Source organism: Euphorbia lathyris, chromosome 6, assembly GCF_963576675.1.
Source record: "Euphorbia lathyris chromosome 6, ddEupLath1.1, whole genome shotgun sequence".
Classification (NCBI taxonomy): domain Eukaryota; kingdom Viridiplantae; phylum Streptophyta; class Magnoliopsida; order Malpighiales; family Euphorbiaceae; genus Euphorbia; species Euphorbia lathyris.
In genome coordinates this window covers 52036228-52055864 of record NC_088915.1, presented here as the reverse complement: position 1 = coordinate 52055864, position 19637 = coordinate 52036228, and the positions used below count along the sequence as shown (strand labels likewise).

The 19637-nt window shown below is 36.8% G+C and overlaps 1 protein-coding gene and 1 non-coding gene across 4 annotated transcripts; both read left to right on the top strand.

Annotated features, from left to right (window-relative positions):
• LOC136231959 (uncharacterized) lies at positions 1 to 18029 on the top strand. Of its 3 annotated transcripts, none has more exons than XR_010690203.1 (7): positions 1 to 355; positions 549 to 660; positions 2060 to 2152; positions 11874 to 12074; positions 12389 to 12613; positions 12980 to 13076; positions 17731 to 18029. XR_010690203.1 is itself a non-coding variant. In XM_066020995.1 (6 exons), the coding sequence occupies exons 1-5, from the start codon at positions 33 to 35 to the stop codon at positions 12590 to 12592; spliced, it is 933 nt and encodes a 310-aa protein (XP_065877067.1). In that variant the 5' UTR covers positions 1 to 32; the 3' UTR covers positions 12593 to 12613; positions 12980 to 13378. The 3 variants fall into 3 exon arrangements, 1 of the variants encoding a protein (XP_065877067.1); XR_010690202.1 differs by lacking the exon at positions 17731 to 18029 and adding an exon at positions 13578 to 13976; XM_066020995.1 differs by lacking the exon at positions 17731 to 18029 and having other exon boundaries at positions 12980 to 13378.
• Positions 8177 to 8263, top strand: TRNAS-GGA (transfer RNA serine (anticodon GGA)). The gene has a single exon. It is a non-coding gene; the product is annotated as a tRNA-Ser (tRNA).
• Positions 18030 to 19637: the final 1608 nt, after the last annotated feature.

Below are 19637 nucleotides of genomic sequence, written 5' to 3'. Positions count from 1 at the left end.
CCTCCCACACAGAGAAACTGCTAAAACAAAATATGGAAATTGTGTATCTGCTGTGCTCATTCATATATTCGTGCTTCACTTCCATAACTCTCTCTCTCCTCCTCCTTGTGCGTGTTATCCTCACGCGCCTCCGCTCTTTATTCACCACTTCCCCTCCTTCCGTTGATAATTTGGCGACACCCTCTGTTTCTCTCTATGAAGGAACTGTCTGGCATGAGCGTCGCCATCCCATCTGCCATTCATTTCGCTACTCTGTTCGTTATGCGCTTTTTGACCTCGACAGCTCCTATCTACCACCGCCCGACCATCTTTCGGCTGACGAGGCTCGCCGTCTAGCCGTTACCGATGGGCCAGTGTAGTTACTAGTTACCTTGCTCTTCGGATTAAATTCATTTTCATCGATTTTTTTTCTGAATCAAGTTCAAGCTGTTAGAATTTATGTACGCTTTTTTGATGATTTCAGTAGCTTCCTGTTGAAGTATTAGAGGAGAAGGATTTGTTGTTGCTGATTGCTGATTGCTTTTGTATATTTTTTTTTGTCGATGCAGTTTTCTCCTGACGATACCTCCTAGCGTGGGATATGAACAAAATCCTTTAAGTTTGTACTATTGCTATGACCTCGAAGGCTCTATTCGGAAGTTGAAGAAGTGCATTGCCGAGGTTTGTATTCTTTCCTTGTCTGATTCTTAAATTAGCTTTCACGTCTCAATGTTATTATCACTTGCAAATTTTCTCATTTTCTTTAGTACAATCGGGTTTCAGACAATTTGATTTTACTCATAAAGTAGCAGATGGTTACTAAGTCTGTTGGCATATCAACAAGTAATTGTTGTTTTCAATACCCAGAAACAGCATTTTCACTTCCTTTTAAATTTAGGCATCATTTTATATGAACTCGGGAATTAAAATGTTTTATTGAATAAAAGTCACTCTTGATGATTTGCATGTACGATCATATGGCAAGTGAAGTTATAATTTTGAACCTGCATACATGATTTTGGTGCAAATTTCATTTTTTATTCCCTAAACCCTGTCACATTTGGTATTATGTAGAAAATGTCTTGATTAAATTCAGTTGATTTAACAATTTTCCTTAAGTTAATTATTGCATGATTGACTTCTTGTAAATATAAGGGAGAAATCTTAACCTACTTGCTCTCTAGATACATTTTAGCTTGAGCAGGACTGGATATAATTATCAGAAGGTTCAGTAAGAAAAAGGATTGAACCCTTGGTGCACTTGAATTTTGTGTGGAATTTTTATAGATTTTGTTGTATAGCTTTAATGTGACTGCAATTTTTTCAAATTTAAACAAATAAGCTGTATAGATGAAGCACGGGCAATTAGATCAATTGATTTGGGTTCTATTATCACACGATGTGCATTGCCAGAGGAATTGACAGTACATGATTGCTCATTGAGAACTGAAGATTAGAATTTATAAGAAAAGAAAAAGTCCTTTTTTTTTAAAGATAAACATCAAATCATCTTTTAGTTTTCTTTTTTTAATGTACATTGTGTTTCTTGTTAGAACTGTATGATTCTCTTTTGATTCCAGAGTAAGTACTTTCACCTAACTAGGAGCTATGCATTTAATATGAGAAAAAACATGCGAGTTCATCCAATCACTGCTTGGTCTCTCTCTCTTTTCATCTGCTTGGCCTTTGTATCGTCAATCAAGTACCTCCCACCTTTTGTCTTCAGGGCCTTTTTTTTGGATTGCTTGAATTAAATAAGATAGTGGCATTCATGCATGCTGTAATATATTTTGAGTGCTTTCTCTACAAATGATATGCACTGGAGATTTTAAGACATTTTCTCTACAAACAACGGATGAAGTGCTTTTTGAAAATACAAAAAGATAATGGAGGAGGTTTATGTACCATTAATTGTATATTATGTCGTTCCTACCAATTACATTTCAAAATATACGAACTTGCGAATTTGTATTGCTACTTAATTAATCACCATCTGTATTAGTTGATGGTTAATTGAATCTCTTACAAAATGATGTTTGGATGTACTAAACTTGTCATTCGTGACACGACTTTCATATAGGTAACAAATACACCATGGGCAGAAAGAGTCACATTTGTTTTCAATCCAAACTCGGATTTGGTGGCAAAACCGTTACATGTCAGCCCATTTATGGTATGTTTCACTAATTGCTTTGCACTTGTACACTTTTTGTTTGCTATAATTATGTTGTGCTTTCTTTGAGCGTTATCAATGATACATGTGACTGGTTATTATGTATTTTGAAGTCTAATCTGTCCATGCTGTTCATTTTTTCTGATAGTTTCTTATGTTTCTACGGAGAATTTCTTTGCAATATGATGGACACTATGTTGGCCAGCAATATATATGTATCCTGCTCTACTTTTATTACTTATACCTTAGTATATCAAGGGACGTGGGGATTGGCTCTGCCCCTGTTGGTGTATAGACTAGAGAGCCTTGAACATTTGACTTGGAATATACTAGAGAGCCTTGAACATTTGACTTGGAATATACATTGAATCATTAGTACTTTTGAATATATCATAATTGCATGTATGAATTGAATCCTGGCATCTTATTGTTTAGTCAAAAGTGTTCCTGATTTTCATACAATTCGGCATCCATTAGCAACAGTCTTTTGCACCCAACACAGATCTTTCGCAATACTTCAGTTTTTAGAGCTGTTTTGCTAATTGTTGGCTTCGGATAGTAGGTGAAGCTTCTTTGTTCTCTTAATTTGTTAATTTTTAGGATTTCTAGTTAAGAATTTAGTCGCAAGACGATGAACCATAAGTCTTGGTCAAATAACTTTGATTTCCTTTTTCTTTTATTCATATATTTGGGTCTACCAATTTTGAAAGATAACTCAGCTCTAAGGGAGATTGAAACCTCAAACCTCGTTAATAAAGAGAGAGCTCTGAATCTATTGCTTTTTGATAAAAAATTGATTTGTTCTATTATTACTTCCATCTGCCCACCATAGATACGCAATAGTTACTCTCTCCAGTTCATATTTTTTGTCACATTTGACCAAATCACACATATTAAGGAAATGATTGATTTGCATTAAATTTATAGAAAATAGACTAAAATACCCTCTATCTCTCTTTATTAATAATAATAATCCTCATTTTCCGTAACATTCATTAAATTTCACTACACTTCATACCTTGAAAACTTAAATTTGACAAAAAGAGTAATTAATGCTTAACTCATTAATAGGGGTAAAGTAGAAAAAATTTACATTGAAAACCTAAAGTAACAAATAATATGATCCAAGAAAAATCTTCTCTCTTTAACAAATCATATGAACCGGAGGGAATATTACATAAATAGAAGTCCTAATTTGCAGGTTTCTTAAAAAAGAAATAATAAACTTCCTAGAAAAGAACTTCCCAAACAGTATTTTATTTGAAGAAGGGGATAACTAACAGTTCAAAGAATAATGAAGCTTGTGAGAGTAAGTGTGGCCCATGAATGCATCCACAACGTTACCAACCTCCCACTGAAGGAGCTTGTCCTCAAGCTCGAAGGAAGGATACAACCGGTGGAAAATAAGTCCTCCCAAGTAGCATCCACGTCTGAATGACCTGTCCAATGAACCAGAATCTCCTTGGTTCCCCATCTAGCCGGCCATGAAGGACTACTTGAGGATAAGGAACAACTCGGCCACCTTCAATAGAAGGGAGAGAGCTATAATAGGAGGCAACTGAGGACTTTCAAATGCCTTTAAGAGAGACGCATTAAAGACATTATGAGGACGGCTAGTACTAGTTAAATCCAGCTCATATACAAGCTGCCCAGTGTGGCATAACACCAAAAATGGCCCATAAAAATTGAGGAGAAATTTAATTATGCATATTCAACCAAACTGAATGTTGTCGATAGGGTTGTTGATGAAGCCAAACTCATTCGCTAGCTTGAAACTCCACCTCTCTAGGACCCATCTCGTAATACTCCTTCATCTGTTGTTGTGCTAACAGCAACCAATCCTGAATATCCTTCAAGAACTGATCCTGGTTTAGTAATGCAGCATCAACTGCATCAACTCTAATGGATCCAACAGTGTAAGCAAGCAAGCAACGAGGGTCACGGCCATAAACTACCTTAAAGGGAGTAGTCTGAAGGGCTGAAAGATAGGATCTATTGTGGCAAAATTTAGCCCAAGGAACCCCATTGCCGAGGGTGGTCCCCAACAAAACAACAAAGATAAATTTCACCTACCCTACGGTCGACGAACTCTTTTTGACCATCAATTTGCAGATGATAGGCTGAAGAGATTTGCAACTTAGTCCCATTGAGATGAAACAACTCTTTACAAAAGGTAGTAGTAAAGTAAAGACCAACATCACGATCACAAGTGATAGTTTTCGGAATCCCATGCAAGTGAACAATTTGTTCAAAAAATACATGTTCTACCTGGATAGAATAAAGCGATCATACTTAGAAAACTGATCAACTACTTGCAAGCAGCAAAAGGTTTCATCCTCCGCTCAAGTGAGGTCAACCACGTCACTGATATGGGCTACACCTTTTAGAGATAAGGTTTGGGACAATTATCTACTTATTCAATTTTGATTGGGTAAATTACACCCATGGCCACTGAACTTTATCCTTTTTAACATTATAGCCACTGAACTTCAATTTTTAATGTTATGGCCACTGAACTTTACACTTTTTAACACCGGTGGCCATTGTGACCGTTGACCAGCGTTTCTTACCTTTGACTCTCCCTTTTCACCAGTTCTCTCTCCTTCTAAAACCTAGAATACCCATTTTACCCTTCTCCTCCATCTCCATGGATCAATTCCTCTCTCTAAAACCAGACTCTCTCTAACTCTCTCTAATGCATACTGTTGAATTGATTTGCAGAGAACTAGAGAATCAAGATTGGTTCAGAAGTCCAAAATTGAAAACTATTAAAATAGAAAACTCACTTGATATAAATCAACTATAATGGAGTTATTTCGCATTAGGTGATTCTTCCAATATTCATCTGCCACTTCCATGTCTGGACGGCCTTCCGCATCTTTAGCTTCTATGTAGGGCTTGCACTTCACACGATTCAAATCTTCATGGAGTCCATCCAACAGAAAGGCAAGAAACTCCTGCATTAGATGAAGAGGAAGGAGTGCTAAAAGTCATTGTTGATCCTCTTTTTTGTTGTTGTTGTTGTTGTTGTTGTTGTTGTTCAAGATTGTGCCAACTACCGGGGAATCAAATTAATGAGTCACACTATGAAACTTTGGGAGCGAGTGATCGAACAAAGGCTAAGGAGGACGGTGAAGATCTCGAAAAACCAGTTTGGCTTTATGCCGGGAAGATCAACTATGGAAGCCATCCATCTAATGAGACAATTAATGGAGCACTATCGAAATAAGAAGAAAGACTTGCATATGGTTTTCATTGACTTGGAGAAAGCATATGATAAGGTACCAAGGGAAGTACTTTGGTGGGCCTTGATAAGGAAAGGCATTTCGCGGAAATATATTGACATCATAAAGGACATGTATGAGGGAGCATGCGCGAGTGTACGTACTAGTGTTGGGAAGACTGAAGAGTTTCCTATTAAGATTGGAGTGTATCAAGGTTCCGCACTAAGCCCATTTCTTTTTGCCATCGTTATGGATGAACTAACAAGTTCACTTCAAGATGGTATACCATGGTGCATGCTGTTTGCAGATGATATTATGTTGGTTGATGAGACGAAAGGAGTGGAGAGGAAGTTGGAACTATGGAGACAAACTCTAGAATCTAGAGGCTTTAAGTTGAGCCGAAGTAAGACAAAATATTTGGAGTGTAAGTTTAGCGGCCATAGGAGTAGGGAGGCAGGGACAATCACCCTAGATGAGAGAGTTGTTCAGGCCTCGGATTGCTTCCGGTATTTAGGATCTATTATCCAAACGGATGGAGAAGTAGATGGAGATGTTGCTCATAGGATTAAAGCTGGTTGGTCGAAGTGGAAGAGTGCTACGAGTTTCTTTTGTGACCCCGGCATGCCTAATAGATTGAAGGGGAAATTCTACCGGACGGCAATTAGACCAGCATTGTTATATGGTACGGAGTGTTGGGCAGTGAAACACTGCCTCATCCATAAGATGTCGGTGGCGGAGATGCGTATGTTGAGATGGATGTGTGGTCATACGAGAAAGGATCAGGTGAGTAATGAAATAATTAGGACAAAAGTAGGGTCACATCTATTGAGAATAAAATGAGAGAAAACCGACTAAGGTGGTTTGGCCATGTGAGACGTAGAGCGCTTGATGCGCCGGTTAGGAGAACCGAAGAGTGGCAAAGGGATGTAGTGGTGAGGGGTAGGGGAAGACCTAAGCAAACTTGGAGGAGGGTGATCGAGAGTGATATGAGTTTACTGGGAATTGAGGAAAATATGGTAGTGGATAGGACGGAGTGGAGGGAGCGAATTTGTGTCGCTGACACGATTTGATTTCACGGTTTTATATGATGGTTCATGTTAGCCGACCCCGAATCATTTCGGGACTAAGGCTTTGTTGTTGTTGTTGTTGTTGTTGTTGTTCATGGATGGAATCACTTCGTGAATGACTTTTAGCACACCTTCTCCTTCATCTAATGGAGGAGTTTCTTGCCTTTCTGTCGGATGGACTCCATGAAGATTTGAATCGTGTGAAGTGCAAGCCCTACATAGAAGCTAAAGATGCCGAAGGCCGTCCAAACATGGAAGTGGCAGATGAATATTGGAAGAATCACCTAACCCGAAATAACTCCATTATAGTTGATTTATATCAAGTGAGTTTTCTATTTAATAGTTTTCGACTTCTGAACCAGTTTTGATGCTCTAGTTCTCTGCAAATCAATTCAACAATATGCATTAGAGAGAGATTGGTTTTAGAGAGAGGAATTGATCCATGGAGGAGAAGGGTAAAATGGGTATTCTAGGTTTTAGAAGGTGAGAGAGAACCGGTGAAAAGGGAGAGTCAAAAGTAAGAAATGTTGGTCAAAGGTCGCCACCGGTGTTAAGAAGTGTATAGTTCAGTGGCTATAATGTTAAGAATTGAACCATAACGTTAAAAAAGGTAAAGTTCAGTGGCCATGGGTGTAAGTTACCCAGTTTTGATATGTATATTTCAATGATGATTTATTTCACAATTGATATGCTTGATTGACAACCTAATATCACATGTTTCTATTGTGTTTTTAGTACCTTTTTATGGTTATTTTTGCTCTTTGTAGTCATTTTAGTGCCTTTATGGTTTTATTCCTTATGTTTTTTTTGCTGTACTTGTTGTTTGTTCATCTATTGAAGATACGAGTCTTTCCATCAAAAAGAAAAATTCAGAAATAAAATGATAATTACAAATAGTTTACAATCTTGGGGGAGGGGTGCATTTGTAATAAATGGGGGTTAACATTACATGACAAATATACAAAAATTTAGATAAATATCCCTACAAAACAAAGAACTCCTTAGGGTTGTGCGGACTTGGTTCGTCTTCCGTGCTTGACGTGGGACATGGATGTTGGATTCATCATGCAAACATGCGTGGGATGTGGACGTTGGGCGACATTTTCATACACTCGCAAAATATATCACTTAAATACGAACTGAGCTTTCTGGACAAGGAGTCTGTCTACTATGTGGGTACACTTACATAATGGGTCGACTATCACTCTTGAATAGAGTTTCCAAGCCTCTTTTGGGTGTCAAAACAGATTCACCCGCTATAACAATGATTTTTTATGGGATATTAATTTATTACATCTGAAATATATTTTAATCTTGAAAAGACTCCAGACTCTTTTGTATGTCGTCGCCCATTGTGTTTGGCTTTGATATCAAATTGTTGCGATTTGTCGTTAAGGATCGAAGGACAGGACGATGAACATGAAAATATTGGTCCAATAACTTTGATAATCCCTCAACCTCTTAAAAAAAATCCTAATAAAGAAAAGAAATAGAAAACATTCCAATCGAGAGCCACGCCCAAAGAAGGGGGATAAATGGGAACGAAAAGCCTAAAAAAAAGAAACATATATGCACCCCTATTAGGGAAAGGACTGGCGGGAAGAAGCACTTACACTGGTTGGACTTTATTCTCTCACTCTTTTATAGTTAGAATTGATTGTACCTACCGTACCTATCCAACAATCTAATATGAATGACTCGCGATTTCTGAGTCATAATCATAATCTTATGTAGGAGAGATGGCCGAGTGGTTTAAGGCGTAGCATTGGAAATGCTATGTAGGCTTTTGTTTACCGAGGGTTCGAATCCCTCTCTTTCCGTAGGTCTACCTGTTTTGAAAGATAACTCAGCTCTAAGGGAGATTGAAACCTCAAACCTCGTTAATAGAGAGAGACCTCTGAATCTCTTGCTTTTTGATAAAAACAAAAGCCTACATAGCATTTCCAATGCTACGCCTTAAACCGCGTTTTGAAAGATAACTCAGCTCTAAGGGAGATTGAAACCTCAAACCTCGTTAATAGAGAGAGACCTCTGAATCTCTTGCTTTTTGATAAAAAAAATTGATTTGTTTTTTTTTTTATCACTTCCGTCTGCCCAATAAATAGGCAATAGTTATTACAGAAATAGGAGTCGTAATTTGTAGGCTTCTTAAAAAAGAAATAATGAACTTCCTAAAAAAGGATTTAGTAAACAGTAGTAGTTTATTTGAAAAAGAAAAGAACTAGTCAGTTTAAAGAAATGAATGAAGCTTACAAGAGTAAGTCTGGCCTACGAATGCATCCACAACATTAATGCTTATTGAACTATAGAATTTAGATCTTAAACGTGCAGGCATTCATGGGACACAAAGAAAGGTGTATTTTATTGATAATGTTGGAGGATTTAGTTTGTGGACAAACAGCAAGCACAGCTACAAAACAATCAACAGTAGAAGGAAAGTGTTGATCCCTAGCGGCTAGATATATGCAAGAGGGGGTGAAATTGAACTATAGGCTCTTTTTGTTATCTTTTTTCCCCTTATGAAATACTTTGTATACTGTGGTATGATTGTAAACAACCAAAGTATTTTCAATTCTAAGTGTATGAACTTCAATTGTTAAGTCATGTGTTTAACAAACTCGCATAGATTCTTTATCTTATGATGGTGTTAATCATGCAATTATCAATTCAATATCCTATATAAGTAAATAAATAGGTAGATCTTAGAAAGATTGAACTCTATAGATTTATAGAGGTTCAGCAACTCCTTGGCCCACGTCCTCTGCTCAAGATCACTTGAGAGTTCTTCCTTGTGACAAGAATCAAGCCTTTTCTCTTTACAATCTTAAAGCTATCCAAGTGAATGCCCTCACTAACTCAACCTCAATTTTTCGCAATATAATTGAGAAACTTGAGCCCTCAATACCCCCCTTTAGAAAAAAGAGTAGTATTCTTCCTTTGATACAATAAAGAATGATTCAGGGTTTATGATTTGTTGTAGAGAGACTTTGGAAGAAATCAAGCGAAGCAAGTATTCAGTTTAAGAGAAGTTCTTCTTTGGCTAAAAAATGAATGCTTAGAAATTGTGGGATCGAGTCTCTAACACCACTCTCTCAGCTTTGAGCTTAAATATATAGGCAAGTCCAAAAGCTAGCAATTAGACACATCAAACACGGGCAAATTACATACGTGGTGTACAACCTTTACTCCAAATCACACTTTGGTGTACAACCAAAATTTTGTCACACTAAACCGTACGAACTTCAGATGACCTCCCACTAAAGTGTACAGCCGGTTTTTGTGACCGGTCAACGCTGGTCAACTATGCCACGTCAGCATTTTTCAGTTGTAGAATTAAAAAAAGTGGGACCTACTCTTTATGGAATTACTAATATAGCCTTTAACCTTATAAAATTACTAAAATACCCTCATCTTCTTCCTTTACCCCTCTCCCCCATTTCTCTCTCTACATCATCTCTCTCACTCCTCTCTCTACCATTACTAAACTGTTATTTTCTAGATTAAAAACATTATAATACCAAGATTTTGAAACTTTTTTGTTTAGTTGTTTACAAATTTGTGTAATTTCATAGTTTATAAATCAATAACTGAAAAATCTCAAAAAAATATAGAAGAAAAGCAAAACAGAAAAAAGACCATTCTAACTGATGTCCACCATCGAAACAATCAAAAAAAATTCTTTCTCATTTATAAAATATTCCAGGACTCCATTCAAAAAGGGATAATTGAGTTTCTTTTATTGTTTTGTTTTATTTATTTATTTAATTAGATAGTATCATAAGGATGGAGGCTCTCCTTCTTCACGTTTGGAAGGGGGAAAATAACCCTAGCCTTCGCTGATCCTTCTCCAGCGCTGTTCCTTCAGCGGCGGCTCTGCCTCCAGCGGTGTCTTCCCCTCTCGTCTTCCACCAGTGCCGTCGTTGGCTCTGAAAGCTTCTTGAAGGGATTGATTGGTGGTTGGCCAAGCGTGGCCGCCGACGAATCACGATCTGAAGGAAATCGCATACCTTCACCGGCCTGCGATCTTCTTTTTGATCGGAGAAGGAGACCAAAAGGTAAGCGGTGGATGCGATTTTGAGTAGCCTTTGGACCTACATCGCCGATTTGATCCCGTTGCTTTCAGACTCATTAGAGAGGAGATCCCTGCCTTCTCAATTTTGAATTTATTTGACACTGATTCTTAATTGAATAATAAAAGAAATTGAATTTAATTGACACAGAGAGAAATGAGAGAGAGGGATTGAAGGTGTGGCGGCTGGTGGAAACCATTAGCAGAGGTGCTACAATCGCTGCTGGTGCTGCTATGGCTGTTTGGTAGAGGGAGGAGAGATTGTGAGATGTTTGGTTGAAGGGAGAAGATAAAGGGTATTTTAGTAATTTTATAAAACTTAAGGTTATATTAGTAATTCCATAAAGAGTGGGTCCCACCTTTTAATTCTACAACTGAAAAATGCTGACGTGGCATAGTTAACCAGCGTTGACCGCTCACAAAAACCGGTTGTACACTTTAGTGGGAGGTCACCTGAAGTTCGTGCGGTTTAGTGTGACAAAATTTTGGTTGTACACCAAAGTGTGATTTGGGGTAAAGGTTGTACACCACGTATGTAATTTACCCCATCAAACACCTAGCCATCATTCTTGTCTTTCTCTATGCTGAAAATCTCCTAGCTGCCGATTTCACTTTTAGCTGATTAAATCGTGTCTCTATGTGTATTTGTGGCTGGCTTTGTTTTTCTTACCTACTTTAGCTAACTATTTGCTTACCTCGTATGGTAGGGGATGTGTTTTACTCAGCTAAAACATTTGTCTCTGGCATCCGAAATTTAGCCCTTTATCTTGATCTTCACTTTGAGCTTATTACTTCTTGAAAGCTGATAGATACTTTGCTTCGCAGTACTTAAAAGTGTTTCACTTGTTATACACATGGTGTATGCTTCATGCTTCATGCTCCATGCTCATTTGGCTTCTTTTCTTGTTAACGTGAAAAGCATCTTTTGAATCATCTTGATCCAACAGAAAGAAATAACAGATATGAGCAAGAGAACATTGTTGCCCAAACTTCATGGCTGAGCCAAAATCATCATGTTAAATTCAGGCCCTTCTGTCCGTTACTCCTATATATATAATGTTCTACACTTTTCCCAAGTGAATAATTGGCTTCCTTCTCCCTCTCCTGCTACGTGGTCTCTCTTTTTTCTTTCTAGAATATACCCTCCACCCTTAGGCCCATGACTCAGCTGATCAACAAATTCAAATATACGACCAAGGATGTCAAGTGTTGACATATTAGGATTGAAACAGTGATTGATGTGAGAGACTAATAGTTCTCCTATCGCTTTATTGATTGTCAGTTTTTCATATGTATTCAAAATTTTCAAATCTTTAAAGTGAAAAGTCCCTTTGAAAATGAACATTTGTGAAAAATTGCAGGATATGCTGGGGAATTGGAGAATCAGAGCAAGTGATCCTCGGGAGAGTTTATCTGTGTTCATTTCGGTCCAACACCAAGATTTTGGTGACTATTTTACAGCTACATTAAAAGCTAAAAGAATTCCCGCATCCTTGGTGTCAGATCATGATCTGTTCTTCTGGTTGATGCCTCATAAAGTGGCAGTATGGATATATTGGCATGTAAGTGAATTGTGCTAAAGATAATCTTTGTCTGACTCATGGTTTGTCATGTTGACTTACTAATCTAATGTAGCAATTCTCTTGACTTTGCTCAATCTTATTGTCTCGGTTTCAAATTAGAAATATGCCGTTATCTTCATAATACACTATAGTATTTAATCTTCGAACAGCTATTGTTTTGCCTATTTGCTATCAGAATAACTCACTCTCTGTTTCCAAGTTTCAAAATTCTGGTTGTAGAAGACTGAAAATTGTTCCAGAACTATTTGAAATTGATTAAAAATGTATGCTCTCTTTCACTATCATTTATGCAGGCCCTTAAGCTGTGGTGGAAAAATGTGAAATTTATCCAACACCCAAGGTATAGTAACCCTATATATAGGGGGGAAGCACAACAACGTGATCAAAAACTTGAGTGCAGTGACAAGGATAAATATTTGCAGTCTGGATTTTGTCCACTAAATTTCACTGACAGAGATTATAGGAAGCGTCAGTTCAAATGGAGAGATGCCAAGTAGCCCTGGTGTTAAAATCCAAGGGTAAGCTTCCATTGGGCATATCTAACACTAACAGTGAAAGTAGAGAATTAAATATTATTGATCAGAAATTCAGCTATACCGTGATGTGACCTTTCTCGTGCGGAGTTAATGTTTTATCCAAATACTGAGAGAGATTACATTGAAAATGTGTTTTAACTTTTATCGTTCAAATCTTGGTAGTTTCATATTTCAAATCAATCAACTGTATTAATAATAAATTGGAGAAATTGCATCTCTGATATTTATTTATTCATTCATTAGTACCTGTGTTTGATTGAATAGATGACCAGTTCAATACTTAGGACCAAATTGTTTGTATGTTCTATTTGCATATGTAATGAAGCTTTACTTTCTGCCTGTATGCAGGGGTACCTGATTTCTGGTACATTGATGGCAATCATGCACAACGAGAGCAACTGGAAGCAATCACGTGTGATTCTAATTTATTATCATTTATTTGTCGGTAAGAAAATTGTGCTACCTTCATTTGCTTCGTTCAAATATTTATTTCGGTTATACTTACAGTTATACGTTTGCAATTTGATCCTTCAAATGCAATATCTTAGGCTAGTAATGAATGGAGTTATTTCTTCACTTTTTTGCTCATGTTTAGCACCACGCTTATTAGTACGGCAGTATCTAGGAAAACATGATGCGAATACATACATGTTCTCAGTTACATGATATGGAGAAGTGACTATGTTCAAATACGAATATAGCCAGTCCATTTATACCAGAAAAAGAAATTATGAATACGTTACATTCTGGGATCGAGACTTTGCTTTTGCATATTTTGGAAGAGAATACTCAAAAGTTAGCTGCCCTGCCCAGCAAATAAGACGAATAATATTATATGAATCATGCTTTTTCTTATTTCTTTTTATTTGCAGCCAAAACCTGCCATTTGAGTAAATTTGCTTAGCCATGCTGATAATATTTTCTTAAATGTGTTTCTTGAGTTTAGTGTAGCCAAGAAAATACTGCAGAATTCGAAACAACAACAATAATAAATAAACTGTTCCATGAACACTTAGGCTCCGTTTGGTACGCTGTAATGAATGTTGTAATGGAAAGCCCATTATAATGGAGGCTCATTACCATGTGTGGATTACCATATTATTTTTGTTATAATGGAATACATCATTCAATTTTTCTTTACAAATTGATGTAATGACCATTACATAAAGAATAGACATGAATCCTCATTACGACTAATTTTTGTATCTTTAATATTAATATTTATTATGTACAATTCTTAAAAAACATGAAAAATGGAAAAAAAAAACATGAAAATTAAAAACCACGAAAAAATGAAAAATTCCAAATACGCAAAAAAACAAAAACACGAATAACGAGAAAAAAAACATAACTTGCAATTCATATTTATCATGTTTTTCTCATTTTTCACGTTTTAACGTTTTTTGTTGATTTTAATTGTGTAAATAAATTTTATGATTATATTTAACTAAACAAATATAAGTATTGTAATGGTAATTGCATTTCATCAAAAAAAAATTTAATTTATCAACCAAACATGGTAATGGAATCACTATTCCATTCCATTACAACTTTGATTATATTACAACTTTGATTATATTATATTGCATTACGTTATATCAAACAGTAAAGAGTAAGAGACACATGCCACCGGGTAAGGACACATCTTGGTGGACAGAAGAAGTACGACAAGCAGTAAAGAGTAAGAGAGAATCCTATAAACTATTGGGGAAATGTAGGAGTGACGAGAACTACGAAAAATACAAAGAGGCTAAAAGGGAAGTAAAGAAGGTCATACGAGATGCTAGAGCAAAGGTGAATCGGGATCTGTATACAAGATTGGATACGAAAGAAGGGGAAAGAGACATATATAGAATTGCTCGGATGAGAGATAGGAAGACGCGAGATCTCGGAAAAGTTAAATGTGTGAAGGATGTGGACCAGAAAGTCCTAGTTGGAGATAAGGATATCAAGGAACGATGGAGGTCCTATTTTGATGACTTATTTAATGGAGATCGCCAACAAGATGTTGGAGATATAAGTATCCATCACGATATGATAAATCATGAATGCCTGCGGAGAATTCAAAAGGGTGAAGTCAAAATGACATTAAGTAAGATGAAGTTGAAGAAAGCAGTAGGACCTGATGGCATCCCTATTGAGATTTGGAGATGTTTGGGAGAAAGAGGAATCGAATGGTTGACGACGTTCTTCAACAAAATTTGGAGAAACAATAAGATGCCATCAGAATGGAGGAAAAGTACCTTAATCCCTTTGTATAAGAACAAAGGCGATGTCCAAGATTGTGCCAACTATCGGGGAATCAAATTAATGAGTCACACTATGAAACTTTGGGAGCGAGTGATTGAACAAAGGCTAAGGAGGACGGTGAAGATCTCGGAAAACCAGTTTGGCTTTATGCCGGGAAGATCAACTATGGAAGCCATCCATCTAATGAGACAATTAATGGAGCACTATCGAAATAAGAAGAAAAACTTGCATATGGTTTTCATTGACTTGGAGAAAGCATATGATAAGGTACCAAGGGAAGTACTTTGGTGGGCCTTGACAAGGAAAGGCATTTCGCGGAAATATATTGACATCATAAAGGACATGTATGAGGGAGTATGCACGAGTGTACGTACTAGTGTTGGGAAGACTGAAGAGTTTCCTATTACGATTGGAGTGCATCAAGGTTCCGCACTAAGCCCATTTCTTTTTGCCATCGTTATGGATGAACTAACAAGTTCACTTCAAGATGGTATACCATGGTGCATGCTGTTTGCAGATGATATTGTGTTGGTTGATGAGACGAAAGGAGTGGAGATGAAGTTGGAACTATGGAGGCAAACTCTAGAATCTAGAGGCTTTAAGTTGAGTCGAAGTAAGACAGAATATTTGGAGTGTAAGTTTAGCGGCCGTAGGAGTAGGGAGGTAGGGACAATCACCCTAGATGGGAGAGTTGTTCAGGCCTCGGATTGCTTCCGGTATTTAGGATCTATTATCCAAACGGATGGAGAAGTAGATGGAGATGTTGCTCATAGGATTAAAGCTGGTTGGTCGAAGTGGAAGAGTGCTACGGGTTTCCTTTGTGATCCCGGCATGCCTAATAGATTGAAGGGAAAATTCTACCGGACGGCAATTAGACCAGCATTGTTATATGGTACGGAGTGTTGGGCAGTGAAACACTGCCACATCCATAAGATGTCGGTGGCGGAGATGCGTATGTTGAGATGGATGTGTGGTCACACGAGAAAGGACCGGGTGCGTAATGAAATAATTAGGACAAAAGTAGGGGTCACATCTATTGAGAATAAAATGAGAGAAAACCGACTAAGGTGGTTTGGCCATGTGAGACGTAGAGCGCTTGATGCGCCGGTTAGGAGAACCGAAGAGTGGCAAAGGGATGTAGTGGTGAGGGGAAGGGGAAGACCTAAGCAAACTTGGAGGAGGGTGATCGAGAGTGATATGAGTTTATTGGGAATTGAGGAAAATATGGTAGTGGATAGGACGGAGTGGAGGGAGCGAATCTGTGTCGCTGACACGACTTGATTTTCACGGTTTTATATGATGGTTCATGTTAGCCGACCCCGAATCATTTCGGGACTAAGACTTTGTTGTTGTTGTTGTTGTTGTACGTTATATCAAACGCACTCTTATAGTGTTGGTCCAGTGGATCTTACCAATAGGATTGTAATGGAGCTGAACTTTGGCCTACTCATGCTCGGTCCGATAAAAAATGGACGAGCTCGAGCTTGGTTTATTTAAAAAATTATCTGATAATGAATTGCTCGCGAGTTTTGCACGCGGATAGCTCGTTAATTCTATTCATGAACTTTGCACGTAAATATATCATTAGTTATGTTCACAAGTTTCGAAATCTACAAAACTGAAGTTTCACACAAAACTACGTAGTTTTACATATTTCCTTTTATTAAAATACTACTGTTAAAAAAATAATAGAATCGAGATTGCTCATGAATATTATATTCGAGCTTGTTGATGAGCACATAACCGAGCTTGTTTGCAAGCTGAGTTTTGCTATGATCAACCTTGGCTGATATACGAATCGTGCCTTAAGCTTGTCTCTTTTATAAACAAAGCCGAACATGGTCGCTGCTCAGCATAACTCATTTACAACCCTACAATGACAATCATGCAATTTTATTTTTATGAAGTGGTATATAAGTTATTTTTCATTTGCTGGTCTCTTGTATGCAATCGTCTTCCAAGAAATAGACATAATTCCTCTTTTACCTTACTAAAAACTACCACTTTCGTACTACACTCACATATGCTATGGTTTAAAATCAGCAAGTTTAGATAAAGTTATGCTTTATTTACTCAACCTACTACATATCTAGACTGTTTTTGTGTGACTTTTTCATAATGCTCCTAACCTTCCCACTTCCCCCAACGCGAACGGTCTCTCCCTCCCTTCTCCTTGGTTACGCAAAACAGTTGGCTCCTCCATTAATGATTCCAAGACTTTTGATCTTCCTATCTTCATTTAAATTGCATGAAATCTGCACCATTTCTCCAAATCACAATGTATTTCTCTTTTTCCTCTATTCATCTCTTGATTCTGCAACTTCCTAATCCTAGAAAACGAAGCCATGGTTTTCATCTTCATGTTCATGCTTGTTACTTGGTTTCTTTCTTCTTGTTACCATCAAAGAAATGGTTATTCTACGTTATTTCCATCGTTATTTCCAGTTTATCATATTGTTATTGTCGCTTTTAAGGGTGAAAGACGCGAAAAATGTAAGTATCTGTTGTTTCTTCTACGTTTTTCCATGAAATCACTTCGCGTAGTTGATGATTTCGCGAAGATCTGCGAAGAGAAAGATCCCGAAACGTGTCGATCTACTTCGCGAATCGATTAGTTCGCGAAGTCTGCAAGTAGAAAAGTTCATGATTTCACTCGCAGACTTCGCGAAAACATCGATATGCGACATAGATCGTCACGTTTCAGACCTTGCAGACTTCGCAAAAACATCGATTCGCGAAGTAAAATTATCTTTTTCCCTGCACATTTACATTCACATGCTTCGCTAATCCTCATTTCGCGAAGCCAAAATCGTCTTTTCCCTGCCTAACACGATTAATTTTTCCTGAAGGTGGTTGAACACATAACATCCCTTTCTGGAAGGCGGCGTATTGGGATGCAGGGGAGATGACTTTCCTTCCTGTATAGGGAGAAATTTCCCTCAAGATTGGCACATTCACTTTGAAATGATTGGTTAGGAGAGATTGTGTCAATCTTGGTGTGCACGGACACGTCCATTCCAAAAGGTCTGGACTTCCAATACAGAGAGAAATTTCCATCCAAATTCGTCACGTTGACTTTGAAATGATTAGTTAAAAGTTCATTGTGGCAATCTTGTTGTAAGTTTTGATAATGTTATGATATTACTGTTGTTATTGTGGCAATCTTGTTATAAATTTTGATAATGTTATGATTTTAATGTCAGAATCCGTTGTTGTTTGACATTTTTTGTTATATACCACTTCGTGAATTAGCTTAAAAACACATCCAGGCTTCGTATATGCTAATTAAATTCATCAAGTAAACCAAACATTAGCTTCGCAGGTTTCGTATATGTTCGAATCTGCGAAGTCAGACGGGAGGGAGACAGACGCACGTAAATATTGAGGGTATTATGGAAAAGTCACACAAAAACAGTTTAAATATGTAGTAGGTTGAGTAAATTGGTTAAATATGTAAATGAGCCTTCCATTTAGCCTAGTTTTGTAATTTACCCTAGAAAAATACCAATAATGTTTAATATTTTCTTGTTCGGGGAAGGGTGAAAATAACTTATTAGCCTATATGTTTTAGCATATTATATTAGTGTCAAACCCTGTGTTTTTTAAAATAATTAGATTGTCATTAAGTTTTTATTTATGTAAACTTTTTAATCCTTTTTATTATGGTCAATGATCAAATTGATTAAACAAATTTTAAAATGATTGTTTTATCCTATTTTATAATGAATGATCATTTTTTATAATTTAAGTTTCTTTTTCTTTTCTTTACACAATCCTAATCCTAATCTCTGCAATATAAAATAATTAGGGTTAAGGTGCAAAAATACCCCTAGCGTTTGGGCCATGAGCAATTTTACCCCCTAACGTTTGGGCCAGGAACAATTTTACCCCCTAACGTTGGTAGTCAAGAGCAATTTTACCCCTAACATTGGTAATTTGGATCGATTTTAGACACTATTATAAAATACAGATTGTTCCTTATTCTGCACCAAATGCATATCAATTCGTTCTTAAAAAAAGATTTCATGTTTTTTATAATTTTATAATAGAATTGGAGATTAATATTTATAAAATTTTTGAGTTTTTTTGTCTAATCCGTACAAAATACATTATATTTTTTATTATTATTTTTTTCACATCCCAATATATTTTGTGATTTGTTAGTGATAAAATAACGCAAGTGTGAAGTATAGATGACAATATTCATGATCGAGAAGCCATTTTGATGAATTATTTCTCAAATTGATCCAAATTAGGGTAAATTTCATCAATGGTGTACAACCTTTGCCCTATTTCACAGTTTGATGTACAGCCTTCATTTTGTCTCATTAATATGTACGACTTTATAGGTGACCTCCCACTATGGTGTATGGTCGGTTAAAATGACTGGTCATCCATTTTCATCTCTTCCATTTAAAAATGTGGAACCCACCCTTATAGAAGGTCTAAAATACCCTTATTTGACTTTAACTTTTTTTTTTTTTTTTTTTAAGAGATTTGACTTTAACTCCAAAAACTATTAAAATACTCTCTCTCCTCTCTCTTCTCACAAACAATTTTCTATCTCCACAGTACCTTGAATAAAAATATTCATCAATCTTGCTCCATCTTCAACTCATCCTGTGAATCAAAAGCAACTAAAACCATACCAATAATTTTTCTCTATGAATCCACTATCCTATCTATATATCCTCTTATTTCCCTGTTATTCGAACTCTCATCTCCTCATCTTCCATTTCCTCTCGCTTCCTCTCCT

Coding starts and splice junctions, on each gene's coding strand:
- LOC136231959 (XM_066020995.1), top strand. CDS start 33: ATGGAAATTGTGTATCTGCTGTGCTCATTCATATATTCGTGCTTCACT. Junction 356..548: donor GCCGTTACCGATGGGCCAGT/GTAGTTACTAGT, acceptor TTGTCGATGCAG/TTTTCTCCTGACGATACCTC. Junction 12,075..12,388: donor CAGTATGGATATATTGGCAT/GTAAGTGAATTG, acceptor TCATTTATGCAG/GCCCTTAAGCTGTGGTGGAA.